Source organism: Ranitomeya variabilis, chromosome 2, assembly GCF_051348905.1.
Source record: "Ranitomeya variabilis isolate aRanVar5 chromosome 2, aRanVar5.hap1, whole genome shotgun sequence".
Taxonomy (NCBI): Eukaryota; Metazoa; Chordata; class Amphibia; order Anura; family Dendrobatidae; genus Ranitomeya; species Ranitomeya variabilis.
In genome coordinates, this window is record NC_135233.1 from 450,006,187 (window position 1) to 450,031,281 (window position 25,095).

Consider the following 25,095-nt stretch of genomic DNA (forward strand, 5'->3'; position numbering starts at 1 on the left):
TTAATAACCACCCTTTGTTTCCTATCCCTGAGCCAGCTCTCAACCCACTTACACATATTTTCCGCTATCCCCATTATTCTCATTTTATGTAACAACCTTTTGTGTGGCACCGTATCAAAAGCTTTTGAAAAGTCCATATACACTACATCTACTGGGTTCCCTTGGTCCAGTCCGGAACTTACCTCTTCATAGAAGCTGATCAAATTAGTGCTGATACTGGGTCATGAGGTTATTCCTCTTCAGATACTCTAGCATAGCATCTCTTAGAATGCTAGATTAGATTGGGGGCATTATGTAAATTAGCGCATGTTGTGTACAGCGCTGCGGTATATGTCGGCATCTCCACCACTGCTGTCAGAGGTGGTGACGCAGCCGTCCTCTCCGCAATCTGAGTTACTATGTAATCATGTCCTCTTTCTTGCAGAGGCTCCGCAGAAGGCCGAGGAGGCTGCAGTCGAGCCGTTCACGGACTCGTCCCTCTTCACGCATTGGGGTCAGGACCTGAGCCCGGAGCACAGGAGGGTCGCCCTAAAGCAGTTCCAGTACTACGGCTACAACGCTTATCTGAGTGACCGGTTACCCCTGGACAGACCCCTCCCGGACCTAAGACCCGCCGGGTGAGTAGCGATATACAAGTCTTCATTCCTTTGTAAACCCAACTCACCGATGTGTATATACATACCCATAAGACCATGACCACCATTATAAAAACCTCCATTCTTTACACTGCAGCCTGCATTAAAAAAAATCTACAAAATTGAAGCAATCAAGATTAAAGGAGGCTTCTGTCCTGGTTTTACAACTAAACACTGTTTTTCCACCCATTTTTTAATAAAGGTATTAGACCCCTGTAAGACGTGCATGAGTGCATAAATGTGCAGCACGAAAGTTACCTGCAAGAAACCTCTTCATAGAGTGACGCCGCCCAGCGATCAGCAGTTATCACCCGGACGAGCGCCAGACATCTGCCACCAACTATTCCTCTGGTCCCCACTCAGTACAGATACATGGTTGGGTCGAGGTAGCCAGACCATCTGTTCTCCTCTACCTTTCTCCAGACGCCTCTGCTCCCCCTCCATTCATCCCTCAGCCACCTCTGCTCCCCCTCCATCCATCCCCCGGATGCCTCTGCTCCCCCTCCATCCATCCCCCGGATGCCTCTGCTCCCCCTCCATCCATCCCCCGGACGCCTCTGCTCCCCCTCCATCCATCCCCCGGATGCCTCTGCTCCCCCTCCATCCATCCCCCGGATGCCTCTGCTCGCCCTCCATCCATCCCCCGGATGCCTCTGCTCCCCCTCCATCCATCCCCCGGATGTCTCTGCTCCCCCTCCATCCATCCCCCGGACGCTTCTGCTCCCCCTCCATCCATCCCCCGGATGCCTCTGCTCCCCCTCCATCCATTCCCCGGATGCTTCTGCTCCCCCTCCATTCATCCATCCATCCCCTGGATGTCTCTGCTCCCCCTCTATCCATCCCCCGGACGCCTCTGCTCCCCCTCCATCCATCCCCCGGATGCCTCTGCTCCCCCTCCATCCACCCCCGGATGCCTCTGCTCCCCCTCCATCCATCCCCCGGACGCCTCTGCTCCCCCTCCATCCATCCCCTGGATGTCTCTGCTCCCCCTCCATCCAACCCCCGGACGCTTCTGCTCCCCCTCCATCCCCCGGACTCCTCTGCTCCCCCTCCATCCATCCCCCGGATGCCTCTGCTCCCCCTCCATCCATCCCCTGGACTCTTCTGCTCCCCCTCCGTCCATCCCCCGGACTCCTCTGCTCCCCCTCTATCCATCCCCTGGACGCCTCTGCTCCCCCTCTATCCCCCAGACTCCTCTGCTCCCCCTCCATCCATCCCCCGGATGCCTCTGCCCCCCCTCCATCCATCCCCTGGACTCTAATGCCCCCCCTCCGTCCATCCCCCGGACTCCTCTGCTCCCCCTCTATCCATCCCCCGGATGCCTCTGCTCCCCCTCTATCCATCCGCCGGATGCCTCTGCTCCCCCTCCATCCATTCCCCGGATGCCTCTGCTCCCCCTCCATCCATCCCTCGGATGTCTCTGCTCCCCCTCCATCCATCCCCCGGACGCTTCTGCTCCCCCTCCATCCCCCGGACGCTTCTGCTCCCCCTCCATCCCCCGGACTCTTCTGCTCCCCCTCCATCCATCCCCCGGATGCCTCTGCTCCCCCTCTATCCATCCCCCGGATGCCTCTGCTCCCCCTCCATCCACCCCCGGATGCCTCTGCTCCCCCTCCATCCACCCCCGGATGCCTCTGCTCCCCCTCCATCCATCCCTCGGATGTCTCTGCTCCCCCTCCATCCATCCCCCGGACGCTTCTGCTCCCCCTCCATCCCCCGGACTCCTCTGCTCCCCCTCCATCCATCCCCCGGATGCCTCTGCTCCCCCTCAATCCATCCCCCGGATGCCTCTGCTCCCCCTCCATCCACCCCCGGATGCCACTGCTCCCCCTCCATCCACCCCCGGATGCCTCTGCTCCCCCTCCATCCACCCCCGGATGCCTCTGCTCCCCCTCCATCCATTCCCCGGATGCCTCTGCTCCCCCTCCATCCATCCCTCGGATGTCTCTGCTCCCCCTCCATCCATCCCCCGGACGCTTCTTCTCCCCCTCCATCCCCCGGACTCTTCTGCTCCCCCTCCATCCATCCCCTGGATGCCTCTGCTCCCCCTCCATCCATCCCCTGGATGCCTCTGCTCCCCCTCCATCCATCCCCCGGATGCCTCTGCTCCCCCTCCATCCATCCCCCGGACTCCTCTGCTCCCCCTCCATCCATCCCCCGGGCTCTTCTGCTCCCCCTCCATCCTCCTTCTCCCGGCCGCCTCTGCTCCTCCTCCGTTCTCCATCTCTCGGCCGCCTCTGCTCCCCCTCCATCCATCCCCCGGACGCCTCTGCTCCCCCCTCTGTCCTCCATCCCCCGGATGCCTCTGCTCCCCCTCCATCCATCCCCCGGACACCTCTGCTCCCCATCCAGGTTTTGGACGTCGCCTCTTCTTCCCCTCTGTCCTCCGTCCCCCAGACGCTTCTGCTTCCTTCCCCCAGACGCTTCTGCTTCTCCCCAGCCCTGCCTAAATTTGCAACATCTCATCTCCCACAGAAAGGATTAGCCATGTTGGATTTAAACATGTCCAATCCTTCTTTTTACTGGACCTCTGTTGTTGGGAGAAATTCTGGACTCCCTCAGTTCATGTACGTAATGCCAATGGGCATTTTTATGGAAGGGTCCCCAAGTGCGGAGCCCACACTCCAGGATATCCCCTGACAGGTCTCACCCGTGGAGCACTGATTCCCCAGTTGCCACCTCCTCTTGGCAGCCCAGTACCAGGATCCCTCTGCGCCCGGTACCTGGATTCCAGGATCCCTCTGCGCCCGGTACCTGGATTCCAGGATCCCTCTGCGCCCGGTACCTGGATTCCAGGATCCCTCTGCGCCCGGTACCTGGATTCCAGGATCCCTCTGCGCCCGGTACCTGGATTCCAGGATCCCTCTGCACCCGCTACTGGGATTCCAGGATCCTCTGGGCCCAGTGCCAGGATTCCTCTGGCTTCACGTTGTTGATGTTTCCACATCCGATTAAAGGAAATTTCAGAACTTTCCACATTTGGATCCTTCTCTTCTTTCTTGAGGAAATGTTGTCTCTTTAATTACTTCTTAGAGGAAATGTCCTCATTATCCCCCCTTAGCTGCTGGCTGCTTTCTCCTCTCTGTACGCAGCACGTCCCTCCATGATGGCTGCCTGTCAGTCTGCTGCACTCACTCACTTTGATTTAGGTTTATGGCAGAGAAATGCTTAGAAAGGGGAAAAGGGAATTAATGTGGGACGACACTCGTCTCCTCTCGCTCTCTCCTTTCTGCTGGAAGCTGCGGGTGCTCTCTCCATCATTGGGGGCTTTATAGACCTCCACCACTTCATCCCCCACTTCTGGAGCGGCATCACATCCTGTGCTACAGTCACAGCCAGAGCTGCATCCATAGTTCTGCTGGATAGCGGTGAAACCTCACGTGTTACTCCTGCCCCCTACTGGTTCATTCTGTGAAGAGCGGGCTGCTGTTTTGCATTACAGGAGATGTAGTGATCACATCAGTCCTCCCTCCATACACTCACAGCAACCAATCTGAAAAAGCAGAGCTGCAGTGTAAAGCATGGGGGATGGGGTTACATATATATTTTGTGATTTATAATTAAATATAAAGAAGTACTGAAAAAAAAATTGTACAAAAGGATCATGGGAAATCTGCATTAACTCCTGGATGTACCGTCTTTGTCGCTGAATGTGTTGTTTGCCGGAAATAAATCGCAGGTGTTTCCACTTCCACGCGCTCCAGCGGTTCGGTGAGGCATGCAGCTGTGCTGAAATATTGATATTATGAGCTGGAGGCGACTTTCAGGACTTATAACTCAACCTACCCCAGGTTAGCGTTTTCCTCAAGAACAAACTATACCCCCTGTCCAAGGCTTCTCATCCAGCCAGAAATCCTGCTTTGCTCTGATGAGGAGCAAACACCCTGAAACACGTGTCTAGATAAGAAGCCAAGCCAGACACTCCATTTACAAAGTCGTGGTCAGGCCATCTTGGATTCCTACCTCCAGTCGGTGGGCTAGAGTTCTTGTCCATTTCTTCTCTGGGAATTTAAATATGCAGAAGAGACCCCCTTCAGAGGAGCAGTGCATGGCCTGTAAGTCTCCACACGGAGATTCAGAGTTACCGGTTTGTTCTGAGCATGAACTGCACTCAGTGAACAAACAGATTAAACATCTTATAAATGAATCAACAGTATTGACCAAAAGCCCACAGCGACAGAGTATTTTAGGAGCATTTCTGGACGATTCTAGAGACCTGTTTATCACTTGGTGTGATTGTCTCACATGTGAGCGGCGTAAGGTCCATTCACACTGCGCAATTATCGCTCGTTTCCTGTAAACCAACTGCCGATCACCTGATGAATGAGCAAAACTAATGTTCGTCGGGTGTAAACATCACCTGCGCTGCCGAGAACCATGGCAGTCTGTGCTCAGTGAGCGATTGATCACCACTGGGCGGCGCTCATAGCAATCTGGCTATGACAACCATAGAGGTCTGCTGCAGACCCCGTGTTGTCATGCCAACCCATTGGTAACTTGAGGTTATGTGACACAGGCACCGATGGACGGGATTAGCCATCCGCTTCTGGTGCGTTCACACTAAAAGATTGACGGCTGCATTTACCGGTTGACAGGTACGGGTGGATCGTTAATCCACTCGTGGCTGTTAGGGGCACATGTCGGCTGTTCAAAACAGCTGACATGTGCCAGGAAAGATGTGGGCTCAGCGCTGGATCCCACATCAGGGAGAGACACGACATGCATCGAAAATGTATGGCGCATGTCATGAAGGGGCTATTGCTGCAAAATTGGGCTGTTAAAATGCAGCCTGCAGCTTAGCAGGCTGTATCATACAACATGAGATTAGATGCAGCTGCTCAGCAGGCTGTATCACACATGATAGGAATAGATACACAAACTCCACAGACTGTATCACATATAATGGGATTAGATGCACAATTCAGCACTCTGTTCACACAGAAGATTAGATGCATAGCTCAGCACACTGTATCATAAATGAGATTATATGCACTGCTCAGCACACTGTATCACACATAATATTAGATACACAGGTCAGAAGACCGTATCACGCAGTTTAGGTACACAGCTCAGCACACTGTATCACACATAAGATTAGATGCACATCTCTGCACATTGTATCACACAAGATTAGATACACAGCTCAGCAGTGCTCTAGGTACAGGTTTGCTCTCGGCTGATGACTTTTCCGAACTTTTTCTCTGAATGACATGGTGACCTCCTCCCCCGTCGCGCTGCCCCTTTAAGGCGACCTGTAATGGTGACTGCGCCCTCGGTTCTTTGAACCTCACACGAGTGCTTTCTCTGCGAACACTAAGAATTAATGGAACCGCGGTGTCCGTCGCCATGGTTACCAGCACTTTTGCGCAGACGTTCTTCCTCTCAAGGTTGTTTTTCATTTTCTGAAGCGAACAATGCGGCCGCTCGGTGTTATAGCCACACAATGTGGTGGCTGCCGGGGACGTCGTACATTAGCGCCTGTCATTCCTGGCCCCGGGGGTGACGTTCCGCCATTACTCTGCAAGCGGAAATATTTGCGGTAAATACATCTCTGCAGATTTACCGTACGAGCCGGAGAACAAAGCCGCGCACGCAATGTTCCACACATCCAGCTGTTGTATCTGCGAGCTACCGGAACAAGCGCCCGGGGGCAGGGACCACCGGAGACGTCGTCTGTCCCCGTATCCCGATAATGGCGCTGAATCGCTAGTAGGGGCGAGAAAATTGTACAGTGAGCGCCAATATGTTACCTACAAAAGCCGCATTAGTCGCTGACCGATGTCTGCGCTCACAAGATCCTGCTGCTGCACATTGACGAGATGTTCAGATCCTGAGAGCTAACAGGAAAGCAGCAGCAAAGTTATAAGTGGAGCTTTTTGGGGAAAAAACCCTTTAAGGCTTATGTGCACACATTATATACACATATATATGTGCTCGATGGTGGAAGTTACTTCTGCAGCAATGTCCCCATGACAACACTCCCTGTCAACGCAGTCATAGGGACATTATGCATCTCCCCTCTCCCCGCTTCATGGATTTCAGTCCTTTTCATAAAGACATATGAAACTATGAACAGGAGAAGACGGTGAAGCGGTTTTCACGCAACGCTGCTCTCGGGTGATCAGTGGAGATGTCCAAATGCAGGAGAAAAAATCCTAAAAGTAATCAATAACAGACAAGGAGAATAATTACTGATATGTCTCCTATTTCTTAAATACTCTGTGCTGCTGGGGACCCTACTCCATAAATGATGAATCTGTCTATAACCTCCAACAAGATCAATACGTTGCTGAAATGCTCTTTGCTGCTAAAAGAACTTGCTACTTCCCACTATGTAACTCCCAAACTGTGACCTACTGGTATTCTAGCTCGCGCCTCTCCTGAAATACTCTGTGCTACTGGGTAAATTGCAGCATCCACTATAATTATTTCCGGAGTGTGACCTACCACAAGAGCAGAAAACTCCTCTCCTGAAATACTCTGTGCTTTTGTACGAGCCCCTGCTTCACCCAGTATGTGTCCTCTCATAAAATCAGCACACTCCTAACCTGAAATACTGTGCTGTTAATAGATACTGCTCCTGCCACTAAAAGGTATCGCTTCCACTACGCCGAGTTCAATGCACCAATGTTATTCAATGAGGCAGTGTTCCTGTGAGTTTTTCCTCAACTGGAATGTGACAAATCACAGATACCATTACCCCGATTACCACCGCTCCAGGGCAAACGGGAAAGGCACTAAAATTAGCGCATCTAATGTGATGCGCCAATTCTGGGCTGGCCGCAGGCTGGTATTTAGCCCTACCCAGCCTAAATATCGCCATGCACCTTCCCAGCCTGATAATATAAGCCAGCAGCTGTCTGCTTTACCTTGCAGACCCTCGGCTAACTCTTCAGGATGAACATCAGACAGATTTTTCTTTTTCTATTTTTCACAAATGTGAGAAAGACCTAATAGGGCACATAGACAGGGGTTATCTTCATGAGACAACTCCTTTCTGGGACCTCACTTAAGATCTACACTTTCCTCCCCTGAAGTGCTCTGTGGGTATTTTGATGAATATGTGCTTCTCTCTGTACATTTAAATGAACATTTCTGTTGGATAAACCCAAAATGTAGCCGTCCAGATGTCTAAATGCCGCACACGTCGCTATCACTTAAACAGCCCCCCAGCTCCTATTATTCCTATTTCAGCGCACCTGCATGCGTGATGCCGAGCTGCTGGAGCGTACCGAAATGGAAGCACCTGCTCGATTTACATTTGTCAGTCCCAGCAAAGAAAAGTAACTATATAGGTCACGCAAGTTCACTCCAGCAGCAAAGGAGTTAATGCAGATTTCCGATCCTATGTTCTAACTTCTGCAGCCTGTAGCTGTCCACGAGCTACAAGTACCAGCATGCTGAGGTAAGGACAGAACCTGTGGGTGAAATCATGCATGCAGATATGTTGCAGACATCCACGCATCTGCTGCAGACAGCGGCATTCACATGATAGGGTGGATTTGGAGTTCTAGAGGTTTCTGCAAGAAATCTGCCGCATGTGAACACTGCCTGAAGTCGGGTTCAAACGTCGTGCCCGTGGTGCTTTCCCATGGTTTTCCAACATCATCCCAAAACTGGTGCGAAAAAAAATTTGCAATTTGTAAATATAATGTAATAACCACTGGAGTCATGTGATGTAGTCCTGCACATGACTGTTCTGAAATACTCTGTGCTGCTGGGAGGCCCATTTGGAGAACCTGGTTAAGAGGTGTAACAGTCTGGAATTCTGTGAAGCCCACCGTTACATTGTATACACCTTTATATGACCAGTCTGTGTTACAGAACATTTCATAATCCGGCATCTGGGCCCTTTAATTCTGGATAAACAAATGTCACTTGTCATATGTCTGCAGAGGAGACCCCATGACAACACTGCCTGAAAAGAATTCTAACATTGATAACGTTACGTTTCTGTCATTTCCCCAATAGCTGCAAGAACCTGACGTATCCGGATCATCTGCCCCAGGTCAGCATCGTCTTCATCTTCGTGAATGAGGCTCTGTCCGTCATCCTGCGCTCCATCCATTCTGCCATTGACAGGACGCCCACAAAACTTCTCAAGGAAATCATCTTGGTGGACGACAACAGCAATAATGGTGGGTCATAGGGGGGCTCGGATCTGTGAGGGGGGACTCGGGTGTAGTCTAGGGGGGAAATTTTGGGGTCCAGATGACGTCTTCAGAGGTGGAGGCAGTGTAGGACCTGGGGTCAGATCTCGCTCTGATCTGTAGGTAAATGTTCCCAGGAGCTGACAATCTAATCCCTCTACTTCACATACGCTGATTTACAGGTGCATGTCACAAAATTAGAATATCATCAAAAAGTGAATTTATTTCAGTTCAATACAATATGTGAATCTCATATATTATATATTCATTACAAACAGTGATCTATTTCAAGTGTTTATTTCTGGTAATGTTGATGATTATGGCTTACAGCCAATGAAAACCCAAAAGTCATTATCTCAGTAAATTAGAATACTTTATAACACCAGCTTGAAAAATTATTTTAAAATCCGAAATGTTGGCCTACTGAGATGTATGTTCAGTAAATGCACTCAATACTTGGTCCGGGGCTCCTTTTGCATCAATTACTGCATCAGTGCAGCGTGGCATGGAGGAGATCAGCCTGTGGCACTGCTGAGGTGTTATGGAAGCCCAGGTTGCTTTGATAGCAGCCTTCAGCTTGTCTGCATTGTTGGGTCTGGTGTCTCTCATCTTCTTGACAATACCCCATAGATGCTCTATGGGGTTAAGGTCAGGCGAGTTTGCTGCCAATCAAGCACAGTGATACTGTTGTTTGTAAACCAGGAATTGGTACTTTTGGCAGTGTGGACAGGTGCCAAGTCCTGCTGGAGAATGAAGTTTCCATCTCCAAAAAGCTTGTCGGCAGAGGGAAGCATGAAGTGTTCTAAAATTTCCTGGTGGACGGCTGCGCTGACTTTGGTCTTCATAAAACACAGTGGACCTACACCAGCAGATGACATGGCTCCTCGAACCATCACTGATTGTGCAAATTTCACACTAGACCTTGGAAATGAAGGTCCCAAAGTCTGGAGGAAGAGTGAAGAGGCCACAATCCAAGGTGCTTGAGGTCAGATCAGACATTGCGGTCTTTCCTCTGACAGTTTCATGGACGTCTGAATTTGTCATCACATGCATGTAGAAAAGCCGCGGAGACACCATCACGTGTTTCTCAACGCAAGCAATGAATAGCCAGGTCTTTCACCGGGAAGGAACAACCACGGGAAGGGCAGCATCCAATAAAGGAAAACCACCTATGCCAAAACATGGTATCCATCCACAGACAGCTGTTTCGGGGTATTTGCCCCTCATCAGTGTGGAGTAGGAAACTGGCTATTAGGAGCAGTGCCTAGTGAAAAGGCTATAAACATAAGGGTGAATGACCTCTGGCAGATCAAAACATCCAACACCGCGGAGACACCATCACGTGTTTCTCAATGCAGTGATTCAGAACACTGCCCCCATCCCTTATGGGAAATATGCAAATGCATGTAGAAAAGCCGCGGAGACACCATCACGTGTTTCTCAACGCAGCAATGAATAGCCAGGTCTTTCACCGGGAAGGAACAACCACGGGAAGGGCAGCATCCAATAAAGGAAAACTACCTATGCCAAAACATGGTATCCATCCACAGACAGCTGTTTCGGGGATTAAAACATCCAACACCTGGCTATTCATTGCTTGCGTTGAGAAACACGTGATGGTGTCTCCGCGGCTTTTCTACATGCATTTGCATATTTCCCATAAGGGATGAGGGCAGTGTTCTGGATCACTGCGTTGAGAAACACGTGATGGTGTCTCCGCAGTGTTGATGTTTTGATCTCCACGAGGTCATTCATCCTTATGTTTATAGTCTTTTCACTAGGCACTGCTCCTAATAGCCAGTTTCCTACTCCACACTGATGAGGGGCAAATACCCCGAAACAGCTGTCTGTGGATGGATACCATGTTTTGGCATAGGTGGTTTTCCTTTATTGGATGCTGCCCTTCCCGTGGTTGTTCCTTCCCGGTGAAAGACCTGGCTATTCATTGCTTGCGTTGAGAAACACGTGATGGTGTCTCCGCGGCTTTTCTACATGCATTTGCATATTTCCCATAAGGGATGGGGGCAGTGTTCTGGATCTCTGCGTTGAGAAACACGTGATGGTGTCTCCGCGGTGTTGGATGTTTGATCTCCCCGAGGTCATTAATCCTTATGTTCATTGAATTTGTCATCAGGCCAAAATTATAGAAAACCGTTTAAACCCAGGTTGGGCAATTAGTTTTCCGGAAGGGCCACATGAGAGACCGTGATGGTTGTGGAGGGCTCAACCAATAGGCTGAAATTAATTATATAAATATATTTTTTTGTATCACTTATTACTGAGTAGAATTAAATATGCTGACTTACCCCTATTTACAGTATGAGCCCCCACACATAGCCCCCTTATATACAGTATGATTCCACACACGGGCCCCTGTATACAGCATGAGCCACCACACACAGCCACTCTATATACAGTATGATCTCGCACATAGCCCCCTATATACAGTCTGATCCCACACACAGGCTCCTATATAAAGCATGAGAACCCCCCATATGCAGTATGAGAACAAACATGGCCTCCCTGTATACAGTATGATCCCACACACAGTCCCCCTATATTCAGTGTGAGCCTCTACACATTCACAAATGTTTATTAAAAAAAAAAAAATACTCGCCTTGCTCCCATTCCCCGGCGCTCTGCTTCCGTCTTTGTTGTGTGCACTGACGTTCTGCACAGCAGACATGATGTAGTGACGTCGTGTCTGCTGACTCGGTGACAGGAGCTGGCGGCTCCCTCCTCCACCATTATATTCACCTCATCCTGAGGATACAGATGGCTGTGAATTCTGGGAGGGGACGTGGTGTGGCCCTTGAGCCGCCCTTTGCCCAGGTCTGGTTTAAGCCATACCAACTCCATGTACGTGCTGTCTTCGGTCACATTAACGCATTACTTTAGATATAAGTAGTGAATGTTTCCACTCCCTTCCAGCAAGCAGCAGCAGAGCACCTACCACCCCGCTGTCTGTTCCTCCGAGCTGCACCTACCACCCTGCTGTGTGTTCCTCCGAGCTGCACCTACCACCCCGCTGTCTTTTCCTCCGAGCTGCACCAACCACCCTGCTGTGTTCCTCCGAGCTGCACCTACCACCTCGCTGTCTGTTCCTCCGAGCTGCACCTACCACCCCGCTGTGTGTTCCTCCGAGCTGCACCTACCACCCCGCTGTGTCTTCCTCCGAGCTGCACCTACCATCCCGCTGTCTGTTCCTCCGAGCTGCACCTACCACCCCGCTGTGTTCCTCCGAGCTGCACCTACCACCCCGCTGTGTCTTCCTCCGAGCTGCACCTACCACCCCGCTGTCTGTTCCTTCGAGCTGCACCTACCACACCGCTGTCTGTTCCTCCGAGCTGCACCTACCACCCCGCTGTGTTCCTCCGAGCTGCACCTACCACCCCGCTGTCTATTCCTCCGAGCTGCACCCACCACCCTGCTGTGTTCCTCCGAGCTGCACCTACCACTCCGCTGTTTGTTCCTCCGAGCTGCACCTACCACCCCGCTGTGTGTTCCTCCGAGCTGCACCTACCACCCCGCTGTGTGTTCCTCTGAGCTGCACCTACCACCCCGCTGTCTGTTCCTCCGAGCTGCACCTACCACCCCGCTGTCTGTTCCTCCGAGCTGCACCTACCATCCCGCTGTCTGTTCCTCCAAGCTGCACCTACCACCCCGCTGTCTGTTCCTCCGAGCTGCACCTACCATCCCGCTGTTTGTTCCTCCGAGCTGCACCTATCACCCCGCTGTCTGTTCCTCCAAGCTGCACCTCCTATTATCCCAGTGTGAACTTCACTACAGTGAGGACAGATAACAGTGTAAGTCATGCATGTGCCCCTTTAATGACAGCAAGCAGAGATCTAGAAAATGCTGAATGTAAACACCAAGTAAAAAAAACAAAACTACCCTTTATACAAGATCAGCTCAGCCCTTTAAAGAGTCTCAGTCATTTTATTTTTTTCATAACGCAAAAGTACACATGAAAAGAAACTTTAATATATCTAATGAGAGGAATCCACTTCTTTCTCCTCTTGGACAGAGCTTTCATGGTCAGAATCCTTGGGTAACATCTGTCTTCAGTGAACACAGATTTTCCCATAACGGAGATAGGAGATGACGGTTGCAGTTCTCCATAGAACTTTATGGGCACCAACTCGGTCTCCAATTCCTCCCTCCTCCATAGAATCTTATAAGCACCAACTGTCCTCTCACTAATGGGGAAATATGTTAATACTTTTTTTTCTGATGAGAATGAGAGATCAGTTCAGGAAGAGCAAGAAGCTGCATCCTCTGATAAGATATATGACAGTTTCTTATTTTCTGGAGTATTAGCGATTTATATAATAACATGACTGTGTTTCTTTAATTCTTTGCACTTCTTGTAAGGTTAATCACAAACTTCTGGTATTTTGGTAAGTGGTCTTCTTCGGGCAGCCCGCCACACAAGGTGCGTCACTCACACCTCGCGCCTGCTGCCCCCGCTGGGATTCTGTTCTCCAATCTGGGGCCATGATTGAGAAGTTAATTTGATTATCAATCAGGGCCGGGAGCGGCGGCAGGTGCGGAGCCTCGTGTGAAGCTGAACGAGATGGATTTATGTGATTGCGTTCTCGGCGGTGGGGCAAATCATCTCGTATGTACGAGCGCCGGAGACAGCTTTAACCCTGCCATTGCCAGATCTACTCAACAATCACTTCACACTGAGATATTGTACACCTTAAAGGGACATTGACCCTTAGGTCGGGGACACACTAGGGTAGAATACGGACGAGTGCAATGCGAGAAAACATCGCATAGCACTTGGGGTGATCTAATAACCATGTATAAGTATATAAGGGGACAATACAAATATCTCTCCGAGGATCTGTTTATACCAAGGAAGGTGACGGTCACAAGGGGGCATTCTCTGCATCTAGAGAGAAGGTTTTTCCACCAACATAGAAGAGGATTCTTTAAGGTACCTTCACACGAAACGACTTTACAACGAGAACGACAACGATCCGTGACGTTGCAGCGTCCTGGATAGCGATATCGTTGTGTTTGACACGCAGCAGCGATCTGGATCCTGCTGTGATATCGCTGGTCGTTGAATAAAGTTCAGAACTTTATTTGGTCGTCAGACCGGCGTGTATCGTCAGGTTTGACACCAAAAGCAACGATACCAGCGATGTTTTACGCTGGTAACCAGGGTAAATATCGGGTTACTAAGCGCAGGGCCGCGCTTAGTAACCCGATGTTTACCCTGGTTACCAGCGTAAAAGTGAAAAAAACAAACAGTACATACTCACCTGCGCGTCCCCTGCCGTCCGCTTCCTGCTCTGACTGAGCGCCGGCCCTAAAGTGAAAGTAAAAGCACAGCGGTGACGTCACCGCTCTGCTGTTAGGGGCCGGCGCTCAGTCAGTACAGGAAGCGGACGCCGGGGGACGCGCAGGTGAGTATGTACTGTTTGTTATTTTTACTTTTACGCTGGTAACCAGGGTAAACATCGGGTTACTAAGCGCGGCCCTGCGCTTAGCAACCCGATGTTTACCCTGGTTACCCGGGGACCTCGGCATCGTTGGTCGCTGGAGAGCGGTCTGTGTGACAGCTCTCCAGCGACCAAACAGCGACGCTGCAGCGATCGGCATCGTTGTCGCTATCGCTGCAGCGTCGCTTCGTGTGAAGGTACCTTTACTGTTAGGGCAGTGAGAATCTGGAATTCCTTGCCTGAGGAGGTGGTGATGGCGAACTCAGTCGAGGGGTTCAAAAAAGTCCTGGATGCCTTCCTGGATCGTAACAATATTGTATCTTACAGTTATTAGGTTCTTTAGAAGGACGTAGATCTGGGGATTTATTCTGACGGAATATAGGCTGAACTGGATGGACTAATGTCTTTTTTCGGCCTTGCTAACTATGTTACTATGTTACTATGACCAGTGTTAATCTACGCGGCAGCGCACATCACTGTATTTTTTTTTCTCATGCGTATTCGACGTGTGTGTAAAATCACAGCTTGTTGGCACCCTTTTTCCTGCTCTCTTTGCTCCCTTCTGTGCTCTCCTACCCTCCAAGCTTCCTGTGCCCTCCTTTTTCCTGTTCCGTTCTTCCACCTTCATCATCTGTACTTTTTGCTCCCTACCCTCTCTGTGCTTCTTGTGCCTTTCTTCCTCCTACACCCTCTATTCCCTCCTCACAAGCTTTTTGTGCCATTCTTCTGCCTGCACCTTCTGTGCTTTTTCCTCCTATGCCCTCCGAGCTTCTTGCACCCTCATTACTCCTTCGCCCTCTCTGCCCTCCGAGCTTCTTGCACCCTCATTCCTCCTTCGCCCTCTCTGCCCTCTGAGCTTCTTGCACCCTCATTCCTCCTTCGCCCTCTCTGCCCTCCGAGCTTCTTGCACCCTCATTCCCCCTTCGCCCTCTCTGCCCTCCGAGCTTCTTGCACCCTCATTCCCCCTTCTCCCTCTCTGCCCTCCGAGCTTCTTGCACCCCCATTCCTCCTCCGCCCTCTCTGCCCTCCGAGCGTCTTGCACCCTCATTCCTCCTCCGCCCTCCGAGCATCTTGCACCCTCATTCCTCCTCTGCCCTCCGAGCTTCTTGCACCCTCATTCCTCCTTCGCCCTCTCTGCCCTCCGAGCGTCTTGCACCCTCATTCCTCCTCCGCCCTCTGCCCTCCGAGCATCTTGCACCCTCATTCCTCCTCTGCCCTCCGAGCTTCTTGCACCCTCATTCCTCCTTCGCCCTCTCTGCCCTCCGAGCTTCTTGCATCCTCCTCTTCCCTCCCAGCTTCTTGCACCCTCATTCCTCCTTTGCCCTGTCTGCTCTCCTTCCTCCTCTGCCCTCCGAGCTTCTCGCACCCTCCTTCCTCCTGTTGCTCTAACTTTAGATGTAGTAATTACAGATGTTACTTGCCCAGTACCTGCAGAACACGCTCGTCCACCGTCAGCGTGATGCCATCTGGAGACTGATGTGACAAGTCACCTGGTAATTCCGCTGTAACCTCCATCTTTGTATCTGGAGAGCGACACCTCGTTCTCCGATAAGTGGAGAATTGCCGTCTTCTATGTTCCTCTTCTCGGGGCCCGGACTATTGCGCTGCTGCCATTACCTCACTATTGTAAGAGGGGGAGAAAGCGTAGGATTTAATGTCCCCATTCACTGCTGGGTAAAGGAAGTGTCCGCCTATATGATGCCACTCACACCAGCCGCAACGGGGGCCACAGTGAGGGGCGCAGCGGGATATACTGCAGAGCGCAGAAGTAGCCAACGACAATATCCCAGATTATCAGATTGTTCGATTACAAAATGTGTCGGATTGGTGGATTTTTTTTTTTAATGGAGGCGTAAACCTTGTATATACCCAGCATGCAGTGTAAAGCATGGAGGTTTGTTTCTTCTAGATGAACAGCTGACTAATATTGAATACAGTCTAGAGAAGAGAGTTGACTTCCATGCGCGGAGTCTTGGCCGGGCTGCAGCAGCTCTGTCTGCTCTGCGTGGTCGTCGCTCGTCTTGGGCCTCGGTGGATACAATATGGCTGATGATAACAATATTCTTTGTCATTGATAAATTGCTTTTTATTTTCTGCTGGACCTTCTGGAATAAGATGTGCGCAGAGACGGCTCAGACGTGGCGAGGGCAGCTCGGAAGAACAATCTATTGCAGACCAATTACTGGCGCCGTCCTCCACATGAAATATTACAGTCTGTTAATCTGGCATGTTATGATCCAAATAAACTTGATAATCTGGCGCTGGGCTCTGATTGTGAACGCCGCAGTAAGAGAAGGTTTCTGTAATCTCGGCTCTAAAACATTCTAAGGTTCCTGATGCAAAAACTTCCATCAAATACATCAACAAACGGAAAGTCTCGGTATAACCCGAGCGTGGCGGAGTATTGGAATTGTATATTACCACAGTCAAGTCGAAATACTAATCTGTCATAGGAAAGCCCAGAGTCCTGAAAAAGCACCGCTAGAATCTCATCGTGACATTGTCATGCAAAACTCCATTGAAACATCCAATCATTGCGGCAAATGGCTCCATGAAACTGCGCAAGTGCTAATAAATTCCACCGTCCATTCAGTTTTCTTTCTAGATCGCTCTCGGTGTTTGACTGCGTTAATTATAAACTGCTGCCGACACCGGAATAAGCGCCAATGGGAACAAACTGCTTCATCCGGACTAATTAACAATGACCGGAACGAGCCAAGCCCCAATCGTTACGGTGCGCAGAGGGTCCGGTCCAATCTGGAGTGGGGGTAGATAATCCTCACATTTCTAAGATGCCAGAATTAATCTCCATCCACATCCGCCACCCAGCTTTCCCTGGCATCTGCACAGAGATTTTAGGAGACGTCTTTGCCAGGTAAAATTAAAATTAATCCGATTCTCTGCCGCCGCTTGTTGCCATCTGATGGATTTACAGAACAAACTAAAATAAGAGAGTCCGCGCTAATGACCGAGGAGAGCGGCGCAAGGTCTGGAACATAAGCAGTGGATAGATTAACCCCTTGCAGGAAGAGGATTACCCAACTTTCCTGAATTCCTGACCAGCAAATCTGTCTGGTCTGTGCAGGGGTCCTTGCTGACATGGTAGATAAAACCATGTAGTACGATGAGTTCAGGAGCCCGGGAAAGCTGGGTGCTCCTGGAGATGGAAACCAGCAGCATCAGAGTTTGGCGGCCACATAAGCCTGCCCTTTCAAGAGCAACCAATTAATTCCAGTGGGCTTACACATAGTGACTGATGATGATCATTTGCCAATAATGTCACTCACTAACGGACAATGGCCAAAATATCCATCCGACAGCCCATACTGCCCCAATACTTCTCACAGCTGAGTGTTTGCTACAGCTATATACAGTGTAGCCACTCTTCTGCAGCTTGATACAATGGCATGTAAAAGTCTGGGCACCCCTGGTTGAAATTACTGTTATTGTGAACAGTTAAGCATGTTGAAGATAAAATGATCTCTAAAAGGCCTAAAGTTACACATTTGCTTTGTATTTTAGACAAAAAAAAATATTTTGATCTTTTAAATTTAAAAAATTCCAAAAAGAAAAATTGGTCAATGCCAAAATTTGTGCACCCTGCATTGTTAGTACCTAGTAGTATCACAGCTTATAAACCCTTTTGGTGACAAGAGTCTTTCAATTCTTGTTTGGATTTTCAGCCATTCTTCCTTGGAAAATTTTTCAGTTCTGTGAAATTCCTGGGTCATCTTGCATGCAATGCCTTTTTGAGGTTTAGTCAAAGATTTTCAATGATGTTCAGATCAAGGGACTGTGCGGGCCATTGTAAAACCTTCAGCTTGTACCTTTTGAGGTCGTCTACTGTGAATTTTGACGTGTGTTTAGGATAATTATTCATTTGTAGAAGCCATCCTCTTTTCCACTTCCGCTTTTTTACAGATGGCGTTATGTTTGCATCAAGAACCTGTTGAAATTTCATTGAATCCATTCTTCCCTCTACCTGTGAAATGTTCCCTGTGTCATTGCCTGCGACACAACCATAAAGTATTACTGATCTACCCTCAAACCTAATGGTTGTGAGATGTTCTTTTCCTAAAATTCTGTGCCCTTTTTTCTCCACACATACCTCTGATCATTGTGGCCAAAGAGTTTTATTTTAACCTCATCGGTTCACAGGACTTGTTTCCAAAATTCATCAGGCTTGTTTAGATGGTTTATATGTTCTTTACCATACTTCTGATGCTGAATTTTATGGTGAGGACACAGGAGAGGTTTTCTTCGGATAATTTTTCCATGTAGGCCATGTTTGTGCAGGTTTTTCTGAACAGTAGAACAATGTACCACAACTGCAGAGCCTGCTAAATCTTTCTGAAGGTCTTTTGTAAGTGGGGGGGGTTCTGATTTACCTCTAGCAATCCATCTAACAGCTCTCACTGAAATTTTGCTTGGTCTTCCAGACCTTATCTTGACCTCCACTGTTCCTGGTAACTGACATTTTTTAATTACATTTCGAACTAAGGAAAGGGAAACTTGAGAACGCTTTGCTTATCTTCTATCTTGGCCTTTTCCTGCTTTGTGGGCCTTCACCATTTTCAGAGTTCTAGGCAGCTGCTTAGAAGAACCTATGACTTCTATTTTTTGGCACAAGGTTAGAGGAGGCTAGGTTTTTATAAAGCTGGGAAGTTTGCATCACCTGGCCTTTCCTAACGATGATGATGAACAAGCCATAGCCCTAACAGGCGAATTAACTTTGACCGAGGTTTCACACCTTATCTGAGCACACAAATCTCCAAGGGGGCACACAATTTTGCATTGGCTCATTTTCCTTTTTGTAATTTTTAAAATAAAAAAGACTATATATTATATTTATTTTTTTTGGGGGGGGGGGAACTAAAATACAAAGGAAATGTGTCATCCTTCATGAATTTTGTACAGAATCAAAAAAATGCTTCTCGTTTTTAAACTTTTCTTGTGTGACGTTTTACTGCAAAAAAGTTGTTTTTTTGTTGTTTTTTTTAACTGTGTCAAAATTTGTACAAAAATTACAGCTGAACATAATATCACTGTGGTTATGGTGACGGTGGGGAGGAAGGGAGTATATTCGCCCAAAAACTTTATGGCTTCTTTAAAATGTTGCAATTGAGGAATTGGCCAGAAACATCTGGAAACCCCTAAACCATGCCAACAGTCACTGACCTTTAAAAATAATTAAAAAAAAAATTGGTGCGCCCTACTAAAATAAACTTTAAAAAAAGACACAAAATGAAAATAGAAAAACACCAAAAACTGCGTGGAAAAAGGGCAAAATTAGTATTTAAGAACGTTGTAGACTTAATTTTCATAAAGCGGCAGTGTGTAACACCACCTGTAAGATGCATAGACGCCACCATCGGCTGATGTGCCGCCCGCAGCGCAGATAATTCCGTTATACGACTCGCAGGCCTCACACAGAGGATTACAGGGGCTGCGGTTTGATGCTCTCACGGCCCATCGCCTCCTCGTCATCAGGAGCGATGTATGAAGTCTTCCCTGTAGATCGTCCTTGCGGCATTTTTACACGATGCATGAACATGGCAGCGCGCCGCTCGCCAAACACCAGGAATAAATTGACAAGCTAATCTGCCAGAAAATTGAATTTTCAGCTCCTGAGTAAAATTGTTTGTTTCTTTAGAAAACCAACACAGATCTGTCTGCGAGTGTCAGAGTGAGCGCCGCGCTGAAGAGGCGCCGTGTTCTCTGTGATGATGGCGGAGGTGGAGGGATTACCGCTCGGTGCGCTCTAACAGCACTGACGACTCCTGTGAAGTAAGGAGGTCTCATTCACATAGTAAATTGTGGCGGTGAAAGTACATGATGGAAAACGCCACAGCCAAATGTTACATCTACGGTAGGGAACCTCAGCGCTTTTTTATGCAACGGTATTAAAGGGCCCTCCTCGTCTGTTACCGCCACCCATCAGCCTACATGTCACTGAGAATCTCAGGGGCTGATAATGTTTGTGGCAGTCACATGTCACAGCTGGAACCCTGACACCATAATGGCGGCACATTTTATTCATTTAGTTGGCGCCTTTCAGGTATTGTGCCACCTGGTGAATTACAGCTGATGTTGCGTATGGAAATTCAGCGTAGAAGTGATTGACCAGAAGTCGAGCTGTGTAATGAGTCAAACCTCAGATAAAAAGAAAATGTGCATATACTTTCTAAGCAATAAATAAATAGTAAGGCTGCATGTAAATAACATAGGTGGCTTAACTAACATTACTTTGATTTAAAAAAAAACGTAATAGCCGTCCAACCGCGACATGGTGACTGTACCTAACTCTTGTAGTTCACCAATGTGTCAGCAGACATACAGATAAATAAGGACAGAGTAGGACCTGGGTCCCGACTGTTCAGACACCGGCCCCTGGATTAGCCATATATACAAAATATGGGCAGTATTATAGTAGTTATATTCTTGTACATAGGAGCAGTATTATAGTAGTTATATTCTTGTACATAGAGAGCAGTGTTAGTCTTATTCTTGTATATAGGAGCAGTATTATAAGACTAACACTGCTCCTATGTACAAGAATGTAACTGCTTTAATACTGCCCCTATGTACAAGAATATAACTACTATAATACTGCCCCTATGTACAAGAATATAACTACTATAATACTGCCACTATGTACAAGAATATAACTACTATAATACTGCTCCTATGTACAAGAATATACCTACTATAATACTGCCCCTATGTACAAGAATATACCTACTATAATACTGCCCCTATGTACAAGAATGTAACTGCTTTAATACTGCCCCTATGTACAAGAATATAACTACTATAATACTGCTTCCTATATACAAGAATATAACTAGTATAATACTGCTCCTATGTACAGTAGTTATATTCTTGTACATAGAGGGCAGTGTTATAGTAGTTATATTCTTGTACATAGGGGCAGTATTAAAGCAGTTACATTTTTGTACATGGGGCAGTATTCTAGCAGGTATATTCTTGTACATTGGAGAATTATTATAGTAGTTTTATTCTTGTACATAGAGGGCAGTATTATAGTAGCTATGTTCTTGTACATAGGAGCAGTATTATAGTAGAATATAACTACTATAATACTGCCCCTATGTACAAGAATATAACTTCTATAATACTTCCCCTATGTACAGGAATATAACTACTATAATACTGCTCCTATGTACAAGAATATAACTACTATAATACTGCCCCTATGTTCTTGTACATAGGAGCAGTATTATAGTAGTTATATTCTTGTACATAGGAACAGTAGTATGGTAGTTATATTCTTGTATATACGAGCAGTATTATAGTAGTTACATTCTTGTACATAGGGGTCGGTATTATAGTAGTTATATTCTTGTACATAGGGGCAGTATTATAGTAGTTATATTCTTGTACATAGGGGGAAGTATTATAGTAGTTATATTCTTGTACATAGGGGGCAGTATTATAGTAGTTATATTCTTGTACATAGGAGCAGTATTATAGTAGATATATTCTTGTACATAGGAGCAGTATTATAGTAGTTATTCTTGTACATAGGAGCAGTATTATAGTAAAGAAAAAGCAATGAAGATCAGCTCACCTCCTCTCAGTCCCAGCGCACGGATCATGCAGTGCTGCAAGTAGGTACAAAGGAAAAGCAGAAGTCCAGCGTGGGTGATGTCCATAAAAAATACCTTTTATTCCATTTTTGTTAAAAGCACATAAATCCAAAGTCCATCTTCATATCCATAGACACAAAAACGGGTGATTCCTACCAGTGACAGTCACAGGCTTAAAGTGCATTAAAATCAAACGCGTTTCAACGGTCTTGCCGCCTTACTCATTTTTACACAATGAGTAAGGCGGCAAGACCGTTGAAACGCGTTTGATTTTAATGCACTTTAAGCCTGTGACTGTCACTGGTATGAATCACCCGTTTTTGTGTCTATGGATATGAAGATGGACTTTGGATTTATGTGCTTTTAACAAAAATGGAATAAAAGGTATTTTTTATGGACATCACCCACGCTGGACTTCTGCTTTTCCTCAGTATTATAGTAGTTATATTCTTGTACATAGGAGCAGTAGTATAGTAGTTATATTCTTGTACATAGGAGCAGTAGTATAGTAGTTATATTCTTGTACATAGGGGCAGTATTATAGTAGTTATATTATTGTACATAGGAGCAGTATTATAGTAGTTATATTCTTGTACATAGGGGCAGTATTATAGTAGTTTATTAGTAGTAAATTACCCTGGGCACCTGCAACATCTTTACTTCTATGTCTCGCTGAGGGTCTGGAGCTTTGGCTTCTTGTGATGGTTCCTGTTGAGTGCTGTTAATGTGAATTGCGTTAGTGTTACCATCTGCTTCTCGCTGTTCTCTGTCCCGATCGTGACGTCCTGATTAAAGCTGGACAGACTCGGAGGGAGTAGAACCAGAGCAGATGTCAGAGGCAGCCGGCAATCGCTGTGATGTCTTCTCGTCTCCTGGCAGAAGAAATCTCAAACAGTTTGATCAAAACAATCTGAAGACCTGACATTCAGACTCTCTGCTGCCGCGCCAAGGAGATCAGGGGACGCAGGGCTGCAGCGCGGTGGGGGGGGTACAAGTGCCTCCTGGATGGGGATCTAGATGAATCTCACAGGCTCCGCTTTCCTAGAGTCCTGAGTGGCAGCGCCTATAATGGCTGTCACACTGGCCATATTGCCTGCCATCCAGCCTTGTCATGTATATATTTTACTTTACAACTTGTTTCTGATGAGGCTTTTAATTTGCAGCAGGGGATGGGGGGATCTGCACAACTTTCATCTCTTGGAAGTTTGTCTCCGCTCTGTGCCGGTGACAGGAGAACAATCAAGTTCTGCATCCTAATTAGCGCTGAGGATCGCGGCCGCTTTCATTGCTTCAGGTTCATATCTGATCGGCTTTGTTCAAAGTGAATGAAGGAACTTCTCCAGGAGCAAAAACAATTATAAATCAGACGCCGTATTCTTCTCACAGAACGTTCTGTACACAGAATTAATGCTGCACAGACGTTCAGGCATTGTACAGAAAGGAGGGAACAAGGGAATGAAGAAAGGAAGGAACGAGGGAATGAAGAAGGGATGCAAGGAAAGAATGAATGAAGAACAGAAGCAAAGGATAAATATTGGAATGGAAAGATTGAATGGAGAAAGGAAAGCATGAGAATGTAAGGAATCAACGAAGGAATAAATGGATGATGAAAGAATGAAGAATGGAAGGAAAACATAGCAGAAGTAATGAATAAAGGATGCATGAAGGAAGGATTGAGGAAGGACAGAATAATGAAATGATTTGAAATGATTGAGAATGGATAGAGGGAAAGAATGACAGCAAATGAAATGATAAAGGAAATAAGAATGAAGGAAATACTGAGTCGAGAAAGGAAAAATTAGAATGTAGGGAAACAATGAAAGGAGGAATGAATGGATTTTGAAAGAATGGAAGGAAACGATAAGGGAAGTAAAGTAGGGATGAAGGAAATATTGAAGAAAGGAGAATGGAGGGGCAGAAAATTGAAATGAAGTAAGAAAGGAGGATGGACGAAGGGAAAGAATGAAGACAGAGTGAAGGTAGAAAATAAATGGTGGAAGGAAACAATGGAATGAATTAAGAATGGAAGGAAACCATAAGGGAAGTAAAGGAAGGACTGATAAAATTGAAATGACCCACCACATAGTGAGAAAATCTCACCAAAAACAATAAATAATATCCACTAAAACAAATCTAGAAAACCTACTCAAAAATGAATATTCAAAATCCAAATAACAAATACTTTAAAATAATTTTATTGAATGAAATTAAAAACCAGGAGAAACTGACAACAAACATCACCATATATATCATAGTACAAAGAACATACACATCATTAGGAACACAGATCCCATATTATATACAAATAGAATTGGCTAAATAACCCTCAAAAAATCATATAAAGTGCAAGTCTAGCAGTCAGCCTGTCAGGACTGCATAAAGTGCATAAGTAATGTGCAAAAGAGTATACCGTAAATACCAATGTATTAGTGATCCGTGACTCCCAAGGACACCAGCTCCAACGTACGTTTCGCCACCGTGGCTCCTTGAAAAAGCCACGGTGGCGAAACGTACGTTGGAGCTGGTGTCCTTGGGAGTCACGGATCACTAATACATTGGTATTTATACCCTGGTTTTTAATTTCATTCAATAAAATTATTTTAAAGTGTTTGTTATTTGGATTTTGAATATTCACTTTTGAGTAGGTTTTCTAAAATTGAAATGACGTAAGAAATGAGGATGGACGGAGGGAAAGAATGAAGACAGAGTGAAGGTAGAAAATAAATGGTGGAAGGAAACAAAGTAATGAGTAAATGAAAAAAATGAAGACTGGATGGAAAGAACGAAAGGAATGAAAGAATGGTAGTATAGAATGATAGAAATAAGGATGAATTGAATGATGAAAAGATTGAAGGACAGAGGAAAAGAAAGAGATGAAAGAAAAGAAGGAAGGTTAGAAGGAAAGAACTGCTGGAGACTCCTCATGGTGCTGGTAGGAAAGTTACCGCCTGTGGCGCTCTACAGGATCAAACTGGCGCAAGTACAATAGTGCGGCCAGAGTTCTTTGTCCGCCAATACTTCACGATTTTCAAGATCCCTGCTTGCTGCTAATTTCCATTCTGCACAGGTTTAACGCATCTCACAGCTAAGATTGAGTGGATTCTCGGGGGGCGTCTGTGGTGGCGGGAGCTCTTTCCCCAAGATGGGACCGCCATGTATTTTAGATTGACCGGTCAGAGGAGGAATCCTGGTGTGCATCTCTGGACTTCTGCTCATCCGCCATGCTGGATTATCCGAGATTTAC

At 47.2% G+C, this 25,095-nt stretch overlaps 1 protein-coding gene across 1 annotated transcript in view; it reads left to right on the forward strand.

Moving 5' to 3' along the window:
• Window positions 1-25,095, forward strand: part of GALNT18 (polypeptide N-acetylgalactosaminyltransferase 18) — a 240,199-nt gene that overhangs the window by 148,276 nt on the left and 66,828 nt on the right. The window contains exons 2-3 of the mRNA XM_077287257.1: window positions 425-617; window positions 8,607-8,773. Coding sequence (XP_077143372.1) covers window positions 425-617; window positions 8,607-8,773 — 360 coding nt within the window. The remainder of the gene's footprint in view (window positions 1-424; window positions 618-8,606; window positions 8,774-25,095) is intronic.